At 46.5% G+C, this 16,424-nt stretch overlaps 6 protein-coding genes across 6 annotated transcripts; 4 read left to right on the forward strand and 2 right to left on the reverse strand.

Moving 5' to 3' along the window:
• Positions 1–432: 432 nt before the first annotated feature.
• LOC136185143 (ankyrin repeat domain-containing protein 17-like) lies at positions 433–4,526 on the reverse strand. Its single transcript, XM_065972214.1, has 22 exons — positions 4,350–4,526; positions 4,179–4,298; positions 4,028–4,120; positions 3,878–3,976; positions 3,723–3,815; positions 3,577–3,666; positions 3,409–3,519; positions 3,236–3,340; positions 3,086–3,184; positions 2,825–3,031; positions 2,689–2,770; positions 2,561–2,637; positions 2,385–2,502; positions 2,091–2,326; positions 1,891–2,040; positions 1,742–1,840; positions 1,546–1,692; positions 1,385–1,489; positions 1,221–1,339; positions 1,017–1,172; positions 850–964; positions 433–788 (listed from the first exon to the last, which is right to left on the reverse strand). Exons 1-22 carry the CDS (start codon positions 4,488–4,490, stop codon positions 582–584), a joined length of 2,769 nt encoding a protein of 922 aa, XP_065828286.1. The 5' UTR covers positions 4,491–4,526; the 3' UTR covers positions 433–581.
• Positions 4,292–6,424, forward strand: LOC136185160 (sperm axonemal maintenance protein CFAP97D1-like). The gene is made up of 7 exons (XM_065972237.1): positions 4,292–4,677; positions 4,741–4,821; positions 4,877–4,995; positions 5,053–5,107; positions 5,162–5,215; positions 5,274–5,366; positions 5,415–6,424. Exons 1-7 carry the CDS (start codon positions 4,582–4,584, stop codon positions 5,556–5,558), a joined length of 642 nt encoding a protein of 213 aa, XP_065828309.1. The 5' UTR covers positions 4,292–4,581; the 3' UTR covers positions 5,559–6,424.
• Positions 5,578–6,880, reverse strand: LOC136185152 (mitochondrial import receptor subunit TOM40 homolog). Its single transcript, XM_065972226.1, has 4 exons — positions 6,681–6,880; positions 6,465–6,625; positions 6,304–6,405; positions 5,578–6,253 (listed from the first exon to the last, which is right to left on the reverse strand). Exons 1-4 carry the CDS (start codon positions 6,868–6,870, stop codon positions 5,705–5,707), a joined length of 1,002 nt encoding a protein of 333 aa, XP_065828298.1. The 5' UTR covers positions 6,871–6,880; the 3' UTR covers positions 5,578–5,704.
• Positions 6,881–7,054: 174 nt separating this feature from the next.
• Positions 7,055–10,286, forward strand: LOC136200051 (nicastrin-like). The gene is made up of 20 exons (XM_065990379.1): positions 7,055–7,137; positions 7,196–7,318; positions 7,372–7,498; positions 7,562–7,656; positions 7,707–7,754; positions 7,803–7,840; positions 7,895–7,975; positions 8,027–8,144; positions 8,199–8,323; positions 8,378–8,488; positions 8,544–8,600; positions 8,660–8,752; positions 8,807–8,938; positions 8,993–9,208; positions 9,267–9,368; positions 9,425–9,512; positions 9,568–9,734; positions 9,787–9,923; positions 9,976–10,030; positions 10,079–10,286. The coding sequence occupies exons 1-20, from the start codon at positions 7,083–7,085 to the stop codon at positions 10,184–10,186; spliced, it is 2,076 nt and encodes a 691-aa protein (XP_065846451.1). The 5' UTR covers positions 7,055–7,082; the 3' UTR covers positions 10,187–10,286.
• A 144-nt stretch (positions 10,287–10,430) lies between these two features.
• On the forward strand, positions 10,431–12,381 carry LOC136200072 (uncharacterized). Its single transcript, XM_065990400.1, has 2 exons — positions 10,431–10,932; positions 10,993–12,381. The coding sequence occupies exon 2, from the start codon at positions 11,033–11,035 to the stop codon at positions 12,293–12,295; it is 1,263 nt and encodes a 420-aa protein (XP_065846472.1). The 5' UTR covers positions 10,431–10,932; positions 10,993–11,032; the 3' UTR covers positions 12,296–12,381.
• Positions 12,382–12,465: 84 nt separating this feature from the next.
• LOC136200061 (DNA polymerase kappa-like) lies at positions 12,466–14,854 on the forward strand. Its single transcript, XM_065990391.1, has 7 exons — positions 12,466–12,879; positions 12,927–13,583; positions 13,629–13,795; positions 13,841–13,970; positions 14,016–14,187; positions 14,234–14,340; positions 14,386–14,854. Exons 1-7 carry the CDS (start codon positions 12,493–12,495, stop codon positions 14,590–14,592), a joined length of 1,827 nt encoding a protein of 608 aa, XP_065846463.1. The 5' UTR covers positions 12,466–12,492; the 3' UTR covers positions 14,593–14,854.
• The last annotated feature ends 1,570 nt before the right edge of the window (positions 14,855–16,424 follow it).

Raw genomic sequence — 16,424 nt, forward strand, 5'->3', positions numbered from 1 at the left:
ATCAAGATTTAGAATAATTAGTCCACTAGTAGTTGAAATTGCATAGAGTTCAATCAACTACACATGTACAAGACTACCGTAAATCCATTGATACGGGATGGCAAGAGAAAAAGAAAACCGACTCTCCGTCGCTCGTCGTCAAGCGGGCACCGCCGTAGGCGACAACACACGTTCTCGTCCACGTCGTCGACAGCCTCGTCATCGAAGAATCGAGCGAGCGTCATCGTAGGAGCTAATCCACGCGGAGGCGGACACTCCTCCACGTGGCGACGTTCGCGCGCGGGCTCTAGTACGCGAGAAGGGCGTGCAGGCGTTCGTAGACCAGGAATTATTGACGGGCGTTCAACTCAACCGCATCGTTTGAACTGAAATTGAAATTTGGTAACCGCACTAGTACATAGGTTTTTTTTTATTGAAGAATCGATATGCATCTTATACACGCGATGGAATTTATTAGTGAGCGCTTCACCGAATTTTTAAAACAATAATGAGACCAATTAAAATCACACTCAAAAAGAAAAAGAAAAAAACAATTCAAAGACACGAAATACCTAAGACAGTCACATAATACGAAAATTTGTTCATTTTTCTGATTTTTCCTCTGCAATAGATTGCTGCCGTCGCAGGAGACGATCTTCGAGTTTGGCCTGCTGTCGCAGCCAATAGGAGCCCGTCTGCGGCGCAATCGGTTTCGCCGCCGTTTTCACCGTCGTTCCGGGCAGAGCGTCGAATATGGCGACGGGAGGGGCGACGGGAAGCGCGGAAGCGCTCACAATCCGTTTACGTCTCTGGAAAAAAAGCAGACGGTCATAGGTAATAATAATCATAATATTTTATTATTATTATTACTGGTCCTATTGTCTTTTCCTGGCCTTGTCTTGCCATCGAAAGGGCGTCCGCTTCATACGGTGTTCCATGGCGGTAACCGTAGATATCAGCTCGCGTCACTAGTCCAACGAATTTCCTATCAGCAGCAAAAAATGAAAATACCGATTTCCTTATTTCTTTTTTCTTGCCTTCCGCGTTGCGTGAGAATTCCCGTCTTTCTCAATATCCCGTCTATGCACCATTCGCCGTGTGCCGTTCCCACGACCGTGTTTGAAGTGCACGGCAATCCGGGCTTTTTCAGTTGGGTCGTAATTGCCGCCGAACGACGAGCAAATACAACAGCCCTAAAACCCTCAATAATATCAATTCCACTAATAAACGTAATCGATTACCGGACGAGAGACGGCACTATGGTTTCGACTTCCGGGTCAGGCGGACAGTCGTCTTGGAGATATTCGCGCAGAAGGAGAATGACTCCGTCGGCGAGCATGCAAGCTCCTTTGGGTTGAAGCTAAAAAGAAATACATATCTCCTTTCATCCTCGTTTTTTTCATACCTGCTCGATTTGACTTTCGTATCTTTCCACTAAGGCGTGCGATAGTCCGGCCGCTACCTCGTGAATCATTGCGAACGTGGGAAAAGCTCGGCTCACTGCGGCCATCTGAAAGTGCGGTCGTGTTGATTAATTATTTCCTATATGATTTTTTCCAAATGAACCTGGTGCTGTAGTGTGTCTGAAATTTTTGCTCCCACGTTGAGGGTGATTGAACCGGGCGTTGCGACGAGTCGTCCCATCAGGTTCATGCACGCGCATACCTTGGCCCAATTGTCAATTGATCGTCTGGCAGATGACAGTTGCATTCCCTGTGAAAAGAAGTTTTAGCATGGAAAGAAAAAGAGACGATTCTATTACTTTCATTGACACGATCAGTTCGATGAATTTGAGAAATATTCGCGTGGAGAACGTATTGAATTGGGGCTTCTTTTCGCGCAGCTCCTTCCACTCTTCAATCTAAAGAAAGAGGATGAAAAAGCGGTCCACCCTTTGTCAACTGGACATACTTGATCTTTGTGCTCTTGAAGAATTAATTTTTTCTCGTCATTCGCTTCTCCCTCCGTCAAACCGTCGAGCTGCTTTGTCACCGTTTCTAGCACCGTCCCAATAATCGTATCCAAAGCCTTTGCATGGGGATCGGAATCCCAACGATAACTCTAATGCATCAATATAATTAATTACGACTCGGGAGAACGAATCGCCTAACCTTGTTCGCAAATGCGACTTTAACTGCCGCCAATAATCGTCTCTCGTCGTCAGCCAAATCGGGTTTCTGATCTCGAATGGTTTTTTCGACGTCGCCAAGCAAAAGCAACGTCTCGTCACCCAGCTCCACTTTAGCAGCTTCAGCAATTTCCGTCACAGCTCCGTTATACTCGGAACCCGGCAGAATAAACGAAGTCTCGTTGGCCGCTTTGATTGCAGCTCGAGACGCTTCGGGATCTGACATACGAAGAGTCTGAGTCTTGAAACTGCATTCAATCCTGTATTCTTCTTTTACCTAGTGGCTGGTCGTGGACTAATAGCGAGCAAAAGAGGCCCGTTTTGTCCGGGTTCGAGACGAGGGCCCCTTTCCACCATTCGTCGTACGGTTTGTCGATTATTTGAATGAGATCTCCCTGAAGAAAAGATAATGTGTTGACCCTCGTACTTATAGTGCACGAGGTATCTGCTTACTTCTGAGAAAACCAGTTGAGATGGATCTCCTTCTGGTGCGTCTTCTCTAGCGATGACTACTATGGGAATAGCCTTGCCTACGATGGAGAAGTTTCTGGTTGAGTGAAAATGTAGAAAGAATTGCCTACGGGTTTTTATGTGCATTTCGAGCACGCGAACGATTGTCTGAACGCTTGCCCCTTCCGCCATTTGAAGAGCCGTTTTACCATCCTAAATTGTTTTCAAATCGTCATTAGAGTGTATATATTGAGATTTGGTTCTGACGTCTGTTCGCTTGATCGTGGGATCAGCGCCGATACTCAGAAGATAGGAAACGACGTTGACGGCTCGTTTCTCCACGGCCCAATGTAACGGCGTTTCACCTTTCTTATTCGGCGTATTGAGAGCCGTATGCGGTCCCTTTTTGAAGAGGATGACCATGAGATTGACGGAGCCCGTTTTGGCGGCGTGATGATAAGCGGTATTCCCATCCTAAAAAAATAACCAATAATTAGACGAAAGAGTCTCTCAAAACCATTCCCTTACTGCGTCCTGGCTGTGAACCGAAGCACCTCGTCTTGCAAGCAGCTGGGCGATGTTTGTGTATCCCTTACACAGAGCGGCGAGAAAGGCTGTTTCTCCAGACTACATGTGGTAGGTTACAGCAAATATTTTTGAATACCATTTACGAGGAACCTTTGCTGTCGCATTTGGATCAGCTCCTTTCGCTAGCAAGGACTCTATTGCTCCGAGAAAACCGCCGCCTTCGGAGCATGCAATAAAAAGAGGTGTTTCACCTTCCTATTATTATACGCGTTTGATTTTCTCATTGATTCCGAGTGGGTTTTTATTTATTCTTCGACTCTCACCTTTGTTGCTACGTCTAGTGGAGCGTTGTGTGCCAAAAAGAGCTGAATTATGTCGTTTCGTTCGACCGATTTGCAGCTCTTCAAAACGTAATGCAAGGGTTGATAGCCTTTCTAATGATGAAGCGGGGAGTTTGGGACTGGACTACGAAATATATGCAAGTGTCTTACTGTATCAGAAACGTCCAGCTTGGCTCCAGCATCGATTAGCGCCTTTGCGACGTCGAGCTTCTTGACGTAAAACAAAGGAGTACGATTCCTCTGCGCAAAGAAACAATATCTCGTGTATAATCCATAAATTAATTTTTTTTCCTTACTCCATTTGTTTCGTTCACGTTCGCCCCTTGCTCGAGCAGCAGTTTACACTTCTCAATATCCTCATTGGCGTAATGCAAAGGCGAGTTGCCACGCTGCAAACGGACACGAAGATCACACTGAGCCCCCGCGAAGGGAACTCCCTCCTTTCACCGACCTGATCTGCCGAAAGAAAAGGCGCCCCCGCTTCCAAGAGAATCTTCATCGTTTCCGGCACTCCCACAGCCGAAGCAACCAACAATGGCGTGCGTTTATTCTACGCGCAACACATACAGAGAATTTCCTCCCCTTACGCTTCACTACTAACCTTATCTTCGACAAACGGACTCGCTCCGTTTTCAATCAAAAGCGTTGCAATTTCCGGGCAGGAGTGAGCTAGATGAATGGGCGATTGCCCATTCTAGAAAGCGAAGACAAGATATTGAAAAGAAGTCTCGATATTCAGTGAGTTCCATTACTTCGCCTTCCATATAGACGTTCGCTCCGTTGTCCAATAACAACTTCGCAATGTCGATCAACTTGAAGCGGCACGCCCAATGCAGGGGTCCGTTAAAATCGGTCGAATGCGATGAACTAGACTGTTTACAAAATTGACTTTGATTTTGCGAAGGAAATCGATGGGCGTTCACCTCGGCCCCATTGTCCCCTACGGCATTTTCATTGGGATCGGCCCCTTCGTCTAGGAGACGTTTCACTTCGTCTAAATTCTTGTCTTTGATTGCTTTGATGAGAGGAGTCGTTCGTCGACTCGAGTCTCCTTCTTCGCTCATTCTAAACACGCCTTCTCTCTTACTTACGCAATCACGTGCATCACGTGACGTCTTTTTGTGATGTCACACACAGTACGATATTTTTTCGAGTATGCATCATCGGGCGTATCAGTCAATAACTCCGGCAAATAATTCATTTTTGAAGCGAAAGTGGGATCAGATTCGATTTGATACTCATAGAAATAAGGTAAGCTGCTACCCTGTGTGATTCTATAGTGGACATTTTCAGTCATTTGTACGTGTACTAAAGGTTGCTACAGCAAAAGCCGTTATTGATAATGAACCGCCAAGAACCTATTTACACTTGCAATTCAATTTGAAGAAACTGCAGGTTTCTAAAAGCAGTTAGTAACAATCTGTGTATAACTTCAAATTTCATGCTCAAGATGGCCGAAGAAAGGCAAGCCATTGTCGAGCGTGACAATAGGATTTTGCTCGAAAAAATGGCGTCAGTTTTGAAAATGGGAGGACGCGTTGATAATAGGAATTACTACCACCACAGAAGGTGAGCCTCTGGACCCTACGTAGCATTTATTTACATAAGTCTGCATGATGATACTAGCTTGAATAAGACCAAAAGGCAACGAGAACTTCTCTTCATCACCCACGAGAATCGTGTACCAAAGCTACCTCAAGTTTTGATAGGTCAGAGTACTGTATTTCTCCTCTAGGCTATTTTGAAAAGAATCAAGTCGAGGGAGCCTCACTACAATCACGTAGAATGGGTACAACTTTACATCTATCCAACCTCGGTAGAATGTTTAGTTCCCTGTGAACAATTAGCTTCAACAGTGGCGAGTCAATCAAGGCTACATGATACAGATATCAAAATATCAGCACCAAGCCAAGAAAAATGTTCTAACGAAAAAGAAAAAGGTGACGAAAACAGATCGTACGTACGCGCAAATTTTACATGATAAACAGGATGACAAAACGCTTCCGACTCTGACCCAGTCGCCCAAACCAGCCAAAACGCCGCCACGAACGAAAACGGAAACACAGGAGAGCCCCAAAACCCCACCAATAATATCGCCAAGCAAAGTCTCCCTAGCAACGGCGGCACCCTAGCAAACAAAAAACAACCTCGTGCGCGAAAAAGAAAGTGTCGTTAATAAAAATCATCAAAGCGTACAATCACAAACAATTGAATTCCCAATTTTAATTCTTATTCGAACATAGGCAAAAGTCTCTCTCTCCGCGCGCGCCCGCCCGTCCTAACCAAGCGAAAACCCTATACCAAACAAGCACCTATGCCTGCTCTGATTGATCAACGCGCTAAGTGTCAAAGTACACGGAAGCGGCAACATCTTCTTCTCCACCGTCGAAACGACGTTCCAATTCGTGTCGACGGACGCGCGAAACGTCGCGCCCGCCTTCGGCAAGTCCATCTGATAGCCGGCCGTAACCGTGCTTTCCGAATTGACAACCGAACTCTGAAACTCGACGGCGACTTGCGTGTTCGGCGTCGAATATTGATAATAGGATAAATGAAGACCGACGGGACTCGCCGTTGCGTGGAAACGAAAGGAGTTCGTTTGATACTTCGCTATTAGGGAGACGAGCGTCGTTTGCTCGATCGCCGAGCGCTGGTGCATCACTTCGGCGCCAACGGCGACGTTTTCCGTCACGCTGTGTTGATAATTGGCCACGAGCATTCCCGTACGTGCGAGTAGATCTGGATTTGCCATGGCAACGCCTAGGGTGTAGGTAGAACCGCGATACTCGAGATCGCCTTGGAAACCTTGCCAGCGACCGAGATTCGACTAAAAGAGATACATAGTATTTATTTATTTATTTATTTATTTATTATTACCTGTATAATGATTTTTGATTTGAGTCCGTCTACCCACTGATTAATGAACTGTGAGTTTAATATGCCAGTGGAATCCATTTCTCCTAATATGACCGGGTAGCTCTGAGAGATGAGGTCCGTATTAATCATGATTTTTATAAATAAATATTTTTTGTCTTTACTTCGCCTGGACCGGTTTGATTGGCTCCTACGTAGGTCGCGCTGAACGAGTACGTGCTCGGCTGCTGTTGATCTAACGTGAGCGTGTGCGTCGTGGAGAAGTGGGGGCTCACTCCCTTCGTTATCGCTATTTTCCCACCGGACAGCGGTTGGGGGAAAAGTTCTGCACGCGCGAGAGAGATAGTGCGCCATTCGGCGTTTCTAGAGATCGCCTATACCTTTCGCCTTCTTGTGAATGTCGTCGTATGCGCCTGGATTGCCGCGTTCGCTCGACGAGCTGGCTGGTTCGTCTTTGGGGGCCTCGGTTGGTGGCGATGTCGGTGCCACCGTCATGGGAGGTGGTGGCGGTAGCGTACCCATGGACGCGCTGTCTTTGTCCGATCCCGCAGCGAAAACTACGTTTCCCATCGCGCGTGCCGTCCACTAACGTGCGCTATCTATCGAAGATGACGTAAAAACTAGGTAAAAACTCGCTAAATTTTCAACTCAATGCCCCTCCCAGTACTGTATTTCACAGTGTAAAAGAAAACAGTTTGTGTAATGAATCTAGAAACAGTACAGTACCGATAGGGAGGAGGGAGGGGATCTATGACAGCTAACGCGCGTCACTCAAGTCGAAAATGTGGCGTTTTCTCATTTTGATCGTCGTCACGACGACTCTAGTGTTTTCTCCGGGTGCGTATCGTTTATTACAACGCGAGTCAGATATTTTAGACGGGTGAGGCTCTTTTAGGAACCGACGCCGCCGACAAGAAAAAGAAACGCGACACGCTCTACAGCAACATCTATCGCGACATCGACGACATGGGCTATTGCGTGCGCCTCACAAACGCCGACCAGTCGATCGGCTGCGCAAGTAGGCGACACAACGCGAAAAGGAGGGGTTCAAAAACTCATCCAGTCATTTAGCCGGCCCCAACGGCGATACGGGAACCGTGTACCTAATCGAGAGCCAACGCGATATCGATTGGGTATTGAGCGAGGGATCGATGCCTCCCTACGTTCCCCTAATCAATCAGAAACAGTTTTACAACAGGTCGAATCGCGTGTGTGGGGGCCTCTTTAGGGGAACCGCGACTAAAACGTGGGGCGTACATAGAACATTTATGATGTTACTGAAAGACGGGGCAGCAGCGGGGCGAATTAGCGGAATTATAGCGGATTTTCTGACGTCAACTAATGATTACCAGCAAGGTAGCCAATAAATGGATAATTGGTATTTATCAGATTAAATATTTTATTAGATAATGGGGAGTCACCGGCACGTCAGTGTCCCAATCAAGGCTTTGGAGGCAATTTTAGAATTGTATTCTATATTCTGATATTGATTAGTTTATTAGGGATTGGCTCCACGTGTAATCCCACTTGGAATCCCAAGGCAAAGAGTTTAGGTTGTGGGCGGGGTGTAGTGAGCGTGGGGGCTTCGTTCTAGGGAAGTTCGCTTGCCTTCGATCATTTCGATTTTCCAATTTTTGGACTTCGCGATCCGGAGCAGCTTGGAGCACTCAAAAACGTAAATAGAAATATGTCATTGAAGTTATTAATTTATGATCGTCGCTGTCAGTGTTCAATACTTTTCAATCAGAAAAATTCCTCCTTTGAACGTTCCTATCCGGCGTGTCAAGTGCGTATGCGCGCCTTTATGTCCGCTTCTGTAAACACGCCTACGTGCATGAGAAAGAGTGAGACAAGCCTTCCACAAAAATGTAGTACTGATGATATAAACGGGAATTTAGATTCTCATGTGATTCTTTCGTCGTCCGGTTTTTGCGATCCTCTTGTGAATCCTTCCTTTTGGGGTAGCCTATTTTCACCGACGAAAATTAACAAATCTGAAGCAGTTGTCATGGCCACAGCAAAGGTTTACTGCGAAAATTTTAAATAATGAATAGATATTTTGATACTCTCCCTTTAGATGGATGCGTCTGCGTTTTTTCATCAATTGTCGTTTGGCGCGAATAACAATGCTGCGGGCATTGTTGCGCTTCTTGGCGCTTTGGAAGCGCTAGGGAAACTGAAACGAGATGTAAAATCCTGATTTAATAAATAGACTTATGTATTTATTACCTTTCTCTTACCAGCATAAGATTTCCGAGAATTCGATTTCAAAGCCAATCCTCTTCGTCTTTTTTAATGGGGTTCGTTAATAGAGTTTATTTATCTGATGAGTCTCTACGATGTTGTATCTTATTATTAGGAAGAGTGGGATTACATTGGCTCGTCTCGGATGGTGTATAATCTGTTGAAGAATTGCCAAAAAGATTCTCAAAAAGGATGCGAAGTCGGAGACGTGAGCGGAGGTGTACATTATTGCTATTTTGTCTTGCAATAGTTCATTTCTTAGGGAGAAGTACCCATCTCGCGATTTCTGGGTCTCAATCGTATTGAGTCCTTTTTGGAATTGAGCCAAATTGGTTTACCTGGCGAGGGCGGAACTCTGTTTGGTCACAAGCCAAGTAACGCCAATGCAACAAAGGTAAAATTAGATTTAAAATATCAATAATTATTGAATTATACGTATCCTCACTAGTTATTCAACACTCTGACCAGTTATTCTTCCGCAATATCCCCCGCCCCGGATGGCCAGCAACTTCCTCCCTCATCCCTTCTTCAATTTCTCGATGAGTTAAATGTCATTGGGGGCGTGGTTCTTGCAGATCATTCGGGTTCCTATAAGAATCGCTTCTACGGCGGCGCGTTTGATGATGCGCACAATCTCCACTTAAACGCTGATCAGACGACATCGGTATGAACCCAATTGTCAATACATAAATAGATAGCTGATCCTATTGAAAAATTCAAAGAGCCATCTGGCCGATGTTTCTACCACGGTTGCTAAGACACTTCTAAACTTGGCGGGAGCCAATGACAGTGTGATTGATATGGTCAAAGCCAATGAGACGACAGTGCGTTAGCATTGGGCTCGATTCTTCAGTAAAATTCCTTGATTTTTTTATTATAGATTTCAACGCTGTTGCATTGTTTCCTTCAAGAAATGAACTGCACCTTATTCAAAAATCTCTCCACATCAGACGATGCAGATAAGCTTAGTTAGCGTATAAATTTAGTTGGAACGCGTGCTAATGACGTTCCTCAATTCTGTAGAAAATCGAGCGGGACCTCGCTACATTAGCGTGGATGCAAGCACTCCGAATGCAGTCACGCTCATTCGAAAGTTGGCAATTTATTATTCGGGAATTGAGGCAACAGGTACCAAGCAAGATGACTGCACCAACGGACCTGTCTCCGAATCAAAATCCGGAAAAAGCAATGTGCGTGCTGAAGTGGCATTTTTTTCTATATTTATAAATACCGTCTATGTAGTATCTCAAAACGATGGTTTGGAATCGGGGTGCGGGATTTTGTCGCTATGGTTACGTATATAAAACCGAGGCAAAATCGCCGGCATTTTTGCTGAAAGAGTACGGTAGCAGCAAGTACTCCACGTGGGCTGAAAGCAGGTAGAAAATGAATAAATAATAATCAATGATTGATAAATCAAATTGGTATTAGATGGGATGTTGATCCGACCCTAAGTTTCTACGTGGCATCGTCTGATTACATTGAAGTACGACTACTTTTCTGATAGAAAAAAATCAATTTGTTATTTATTTAGAACGTCACATTGGGTGTCGGTGTGATGATGTTCGTACTCTCGTTTTTCGGCACGTGGTACGGAATGAGACGAATGAATTCGCGGAGTGGTGAGTACACAGTACAGTAACTTCGTCGCTGTAGAATCGACTATATCGACTAATCGTGGAAACTCGGACCCCAATGATTTTTTTAGAACTCGATAAAAAAAGAATCCCTTTGTTACGTTATCGTAGAGGAAAACCCGCGCAACGACCGCGTAACAAATAGCCCTAAGTGAGGGTGTACCCCTCTTTTGAATGACATGTTAAGCTTTCCCCCAGATGGCCCTTTATTTCCATGTAGCTATTCCTGGCTAGAGCTTCCCTCTAATTGGACCGCGCCCACGGACCGACTTACACACGCGGTTCTACGCCGGTTTCACGTCGAATATACTTAAAATCGGTTTTATTCGCTAGTCCATATAACGCGTACGCTCTATCTCGTCGATTTTTCGATTTTTTGGGCGTGCACTACCGGCACATCCTGCGTGACCGTTTGACGCCGACCAGTCCGTTGTTATGCAACAGTGTGCATAACCAAATATAATTCATATACAAGCCGGTCAAAATGAGATAAGCTGAATAGAACCGGTAGACAGAAATGCCGCTCTCCGGCGTCCGAGACCCCGCGAGACCCTTGTCCTCCCTAAGCGCTAATTGATATGAGTTCAGTGCCGCACCGACCCCCGGAAGGGCGGAAATGAGGTGGGCGTTTTTCATATAACAGAGGGCGTTTACTTAAGCGCGACCGAGTCGTTCGAGTGACTGATTCGAGTCGTCGAAGCCTCAGAAACCGCTGCTAGAATCGTTCCTCCGTCTTCTTTTCGTCGTCGAGGTAGACTGCAAACGAATTGGGAAAACAGTGCTCATCTAATATACCGTTGTGTATATACAGAAGGGACCCCTAGCTGTTTCCATTCCCGTCGCGCTTCCCCATGCCGGACTCGAACGCAACCCCGCATTTTCACTGCGGCGACGCCGTCGTCGATTGGCGATTCCCCTCGTGGAACGAAACGACGCTCGCCGACGCGTGGGAATACCAAGCGTACGTCGCCGGCTCGCTCTTCGCGCTCATCGCTCTCGTCGCCGCGATATTTCTCTTCCAACGCAAGTCGGCCGCGGCGCCGACGCGCTCGACGTCGAACCTGCGAAACGACGTCGCGGCGAGCGCGCGACGCTTCGCCTATTCGCTACAGATCTTGTTGATCTTTCTCGGCACTACGCGCGTCGTCGTCCTCTGCGCGGATCCCTATAAGAAATTCAATCGTCTCCCGCCGCTTCTGTATCACCTCCTCTTCAGTTCCACCGATCCCGCTCTATTAACGGCTCTCAGTCTTCTCGGCATCGTTCTGACTCAGCAGGTCATCGCGTCGCGTCGACTCGTCTGGTGGTTCCGCGGCTGTCTAAGTGGCAAAGTCATTATCTGCTTAACGTTTGTTCACTTCTTCATCAACACGACTGCCGAGATACTTTTTCACTATAAAGTCGCGCGAAAGTCCGTCTACATCGTATGTAATCTCTTCACCTCTGTCTGGGGCATGTTTTTGTGCTTCTTCTTTCCGGCGATGGGCGTGCGGACGTTCATGCTATTGGATCGTGCACGACAATTGGGCGCTGCGTCGAAAGCGAAATGTCGTCAGTGGACCGATTCGTATCGACTTCTCATTCTCGTCTGTCTGACTGCGTTTGCCGGCTTGTGCTACTGCACTCTTCACACGGTCACTCTAGTGCAGACGTTGCGCTGCGTCGCGCCGGGGGATCGACTTCTATTCGGCTTTTCGACGGTGACGCGAATAGCTGAGTTCGTCATGGCGGCCCTTTTGCTAGCCGCCACAATTCGAACGCGCGGTTTCGGACGATATTTCGTCTGTTGCAAGAGGCGACGACGCTCGCAGTCGACAGCGAGCGTCCTTTCGTGGGGTGGTCGCGCCGCCGCGCGAGTGACGGCGGGCGTCGTCGGGTCTCATATGCAGTTGGAAGCGAGGCGATTGTCGAATCAGTCCCAGTCCATGACTCCGCCGGAGACGGATGTGACCACGGTGGCTTCCGATGTTGGTGGTCTACAGGAGATAAAGGAGACAAAAGAGACGGTTGTCGTTTTGAATTGCTTGCCGGAGCAAAATGGACACGTAAAGAATCTTCCGGCTACTTCGGTCGACACGAAAGTGCGCGTGGAATCTGACATATTATTTGTGTAAATACATAGTTATTTATACAATGCGACCCACGTCGCGCGGTGCTCCTATTCTTCCTGAGAAGTGCATGTTTATTATTATTATTATCATAGTCACATGACACTTTTCTTTGTTTAATTTATTAAATCAGAGAGAGAGAGAGAGATGATCTTAAATCGGTCACGTGTCGCGGATTCCAAATTTTTTATTGGCTCGGAAGAATGAGCGCAAACGAAGCCGAATGTCTAAGTCGAATGGGCTTGAACGATCACAAGGCGGGCATGCAAGGCCTCGACAAGGCTCGCATCAACAAAATCATTCTCGAAGCGTCGAAGGGCTCGAAATTCTACGAAAACGAGCTCAAAAAGGAGCGACAGGTCACGAAACGCATCGAGCGGCTCAAAGAGCAACTCGACGACGTGACGGCGAGCGAAATCGAACGTGCGACGACGAGAATCGACGCGATAATCGCCGAACTCGAATCGACTCGCGATCTCGCGCGAAAAATCGTTCACGTCGACATGGACGCGTTCTACGCCGCCGTGGAAATGAAGAACAATCCGTCTTTGAAAGATAAACCAATGGCAGTCGGGGGAATGTCGATGTTGGTGAGTGGGGCCCCTCTCGAGGGAACCAAAGTATTTTCCACTTTTAGTCGACATCGAATTACGTAGCGCGACGTTACGGCGTTCGCGCCGCAATGCCTGGATTCATTGCCAAACGTTTGTGCCCCGAGTTGGTATTAGTGAAGTTGAATTTTCCCGAATATCGACGAATTAGTCAACTAGTTCGCGGAGTCTTATCTCAATACGATCCGAATTACGACGCTATGAGTCTCGACGAAGCCTATCTGGATTTAACCGACTATTTAGAGAGAAGAAAAAAGAAACTCGATACCATAGAAAACACGGTTGCTAGGCAACAGGAAAACAAATTTTTAGACAGTAGCTTTAAAGATGATGAGGATATACTGGGTGACGACGACGTCGATGAGGAGGCGAAAGAGATCGAGTGTGAAGTCGAAGAGGTGTCGGAAACTTCCGCCTTGGACTCTGTGGACTCTGAGTCCTCTGCTCCTTTGCCCTCTTCCCTTCCGCTTCCGGGTTTTGGGGATTCTGTTGAAGATGTCGTCGCGGAAATTCGATTTCGGATCAAAGAGGTCACGGGCGGGCTCACGGCGAGTGCTGGCATCGCGCCAAATCGGATGCTGGCGAAAGTGTGTTCGGATAGAAATAAACCCGATGGACAGTTTCATTTGGAATCGGGTAGAGAAACGGTGTTGCAGTTTGTTCACAATTTACCAATACGCAAAGTAAAAACAATAGAATGTATCTTATTAATCTATATTTTTTCTTAGGTTAGTGGTATTGGGAAAGTTACGGAGCGTTTATTGAATTCTCTGGGTATAGTCACGTGCTTTGATTTGTATGAGAAACGAGCGACGCTCTTCTGTCTCTTCTCACCGACGTCGTTTCATTTTTTTCTCTGCGTTGCTCTCGGCATTGGTTCGACGGACGTTGGAAGGTAAATACTCTCACTTATAGACGTTTATTGATTTACTTTGCTTAGGGAGTACGACAGGAAGAGTATGAGCGTCGAGAGAACGTTTCAGGAGATCAATTCTCCGTTGGAACTTCACAAGAAGTGCAAAGAACTATGTGAAGCCCTAGCACAAGATCTCCAAAATCAAAATCTGAAAGTACCAGGGAAAATCGATAAAAATGATTAACTATTGGTGTTGAAGGGAAGAACTGTGACCGTTAAACTGAAACTGGTGTCGTTTGAAGTTCGCCAGCGCGCGTCCACGTTGAATAGAGCCGTGAATGAAGCTGAGGATATTTGCACAGCGGCAAGTCAGGCTCTAGATGCGGAAATCAAGGCTAGACATCCTCAAACCCTTTCCCTACGACTCATGGGTAAGAAAACGGAAACTAAGGGGCTGTTTTGTAAAAGGGGCTTCAGGAATTCGAATGTCAAATTTTGAGCGATTGGATGAAAGCCAGACGACCGTGAGACGTTTATTTGAAAAGGCGGCAACGACGAGTAGTCTTAGTGAAAGCGAAACAAAGGTGAACGAGTTTTAATTATTATTTATCGTATTGATGTTCGCTTAGTTTGTGTGTCCGGTGTGCGGATTGGAACGAGAGTTTCGGTCATCGAATTTGACGCTTGTAAATGCTCATGTCGATAGTTGTCTTCGTCAAGGTAAGAGTGCAAGTTCTTCTGCTACGGGATCTCCGGCGAAGAAACGAAAAGTGTCAAATTGTAAACAGGAGAATGATGGATCACGCACCTTATTGTCATATTGGCACAAAAAGTAGAATAGTGAAGATAATCAACAGCTTTTACTTTCCTGACTGAAAGACAGAAAGAAGGCTACAACTCTACTCCTCTCACTCAGGATAATACCACTTCACCCACTCTTTAGCCAAAATTTGACAAGACAAAGGCTTGGAGTTTTTACACTGCAAGTGTCTCAGGCAAAATACCATAGTAGAGGACAAAACGTACATAGAACTTGAGAATCGTTACAAGGAACTAAGGCAGGAACAGCGTGATGCATAAACAGTAGGATAAACAGTAGGTGCCAATTCGTGTAAAGAGCTTGATTGAAGATTGCTACGGTTTAATTAATACTTTGGGCAGTTGAATCCCTTGCAGTCGTCACGCCCGAACCATCAGTTTTGGTTTGTTCTTCAGTATAAAGTGTTCTTGGCATGATTTGCACTCTGCAGGCATAATCACGACGTGGGGGCGTTTACGGTTGGAATCTGTTGCGCATGATCAAGTCAGGCATGCAAGAGCTGCATGCAAGGTGTAGGCCACATAGGACCCCTCCCCACACTTCCACACACATGGCTGGCTGGCTATTGTTTGGTTGGCAAGACTACAGCATATTCAACAAGACAATGAAAAACATCAAAGTACACGTAAGCCAAATCAGACACTTGTCACGACGACATATAAGCAAGCGTACTGCTGGGGTCTTGGTCGATGGCTCCTCCGATCCCATCGTCGCTGTCACTGTGTTTGGCCATAGACTAGATAATGATGGCCTTTTGTGAGCCATCATGTGATCCCCGAACACCCTCAGCACGGTATCTGTCACTCTAATTTTAGGAAAGCTGATGTGCATAATGTGCATCACACTGCCTAACCATGACATACATTATTTTCCACAAAATCCTACAATTAGCTAATTTGACCTGTCATGCGCACAGAGCTACCCCTCCCCAGCCCAACTTTTTCAGGTGATCGTGTCACGAGGCCCATTATCAGCTCGCAGTTGGGTTTGCGTGCTGCGAGCTTCGCTCGCAGCACGACAAACCCAACGTGCTCCTTTACTGCGTTCCCTTGATAAATGTTACTAATAAGCTCACTGTTATATGCCCGTTATGTTTATCAGACATAGATATAACAGTGCTGTTATGCTGAAAACTATTGAACACTATCCGGGGTTGCTATCTACTATGACGTCACCTTTTTTGGCAGCACTGTGAAATATACGGGAGAGTATGACATCACAATGAATGTGATGTCATAAAGGCACCTTTGTGTGTGATTGGCCTAAGAGCGATTGTGACGTGAGCGTGACCGACAGACAGACAAACACTTTGAGATTTTGGCCGATCACGTTTGAGAGCCCCTCCCACCAGGGCGCGCGCGGGCGAAGCCCGTGCGCGCCCTGGTGTTCGGGGAATAATGGTTTGGTCATTGAACTCCAGATCCACCGGTGCCGGATCCACCGGTGCCGGCTGTGTTTGGCCATAGATAATGGTTTGGCCATTGAACTCCAGATCCCGGATCTACCGGTGCCACCTCAGGCTTCTTTTCAGTGAATTTCTTGCGTTTGTCTGATGCGCATCTAAAACGTGCATACAGTACTAGTTAGTACAGAGTTACTCGTATCATGACCGTTGCCTGCAAAACTGACTCGATCTGGCCGTTACGTGTATATGGCGTCCTGACAGCTAACTAACACATCCCGATTCAATCGTGGCTTACTCTGGGCAAGTGTAGGAATACATCCCACCAAAGCAGCGATCGCTTTTATCAACCGTGAAGTGCCAACCGCAAACGCCGCATCTAGAAGCCATCGGAGTCGAGTCCAAGCTGGGTTGACACGTAACTTACATGTATGTCTATCTGATGA

This window comes from Oscarella lobularis, chromosome 1 (assembly GCF_947507565.1).
Source record: "Oscarella lobularis chromosome 1, ooOscLobu1.1, whole genome shotgun sequence".
Lineage (NCBI taxonomy): Eukaryota > Metazoa > Porifera > Homoscleromorpha > Homosclerophorida > Oscarellidae > Oscarella > Oscarella lobularis.

Coding starts and splice junctions, on each gene's coding strand:
- LOC136185143 (XM_065972214.1), bottom strand. CDS start 4,490: ATGAGCGAAGAAGGAGACTCGAGTCGACGAACGACTCCTCTCATCAAA. Junction 3,977..4,027: donor GTCCGTTTGTCGAAGATAAG/GTTAGTAGTGAA, acceptor TGTTGCGCGTAG/AATAAACGCACGCCATTGTT. Junction 1,841..1,890: donor TTCAAGAGCACAAAGATCAA/GTATGTCCAGTT, acceptor CTCTTTCTTTAG/ATTGAAGAGTGGAAGGAGCT.
- LOC136185160 (XM_065972237.1), top strand. CDS start 4,582: ATGCATCATCGGGCGTATCAGTCAATAACTCCGGCAAATAATTCATTT. Junction 5,108..5,161: donor TCATCACCCACGAGAATCGT/GTACCAAAGCTA, acceptor TTTCTCCTCTAG/GCTATTTTGAAAAGAATCAA. Junction 5,367..5,414: donor TTCTAACGAAAAAGAAAAAG/GTGACGAAAACA, acceptor CATGATAAACAG/GATGACAAAACGCTTCCGAC.
- LOC136185152 (XM_065972226.1), bottom strand. CDS start 6,870: ATGGGAAACGTAGTTTTCGCTGCGGGATCGGACAAAGACAGCGCGTCC. Junction 6,406..6,464: donor ATCAAACCGGTCCAGGCGAA/GTAAAGACAAAA, acceptor CTCATCTCTCAG/AGCTACCCGGTCATATTAGG. Junction 6,254..6,303: donor AATCAAAAATCATTATACAG/GTAATAATAAAT, acceptor TATCTCTTTTAG/TCGAATCTCGGTCGCTGGCA.
- LOC136200051 (XM_065990379.1), top strand. CDS start 7,083: ATGTGGCGTTTTCTCATTTTGATCGTCGTCACGACGACTCTAGTGTTT. Junction 7,976..8,026: donor AGCTTGGAGCACTCAAAAAC/GTAAATAGAAAT, acceptor CGTCGCTGTCAG/TGTTCAATACTTTTCAATCA. Junction 10,031..10,078: donor CATCGTCTGATTACATTGAA/GTACGACTACTT, acceptor TTATTTATTTAG/AACGTCACATTGGGTGTCGG.
- LOC136200072 (XM_065990400.1), top strand. CDS start 11,033: ATGCCGGACTCGAACGCAACCCCGCATTTTCACTGCGGCGACGCCGTC.
- LOC136200061 (XM_065990391.1), top strand. CDS start 12,493: ATGAGCGCAAACGAAGCCGAATGTCTAAGTCGAATGGGCTTGAACGAT. Junction 13,584..13,628: donor ACAATTTACCAATACGCAAA/GTAAAAACAATA, acceptor ATTTTTTCTTAG/GTTAGTGGTATTGGGAAAGT. Junction 13,796..13,840: donor GGTTCGACGGACGTTGGAAG/GTAAATACTCTC, acceptor TACTTTGCTTAG/GGAGTACGACAGGAAGAGTA.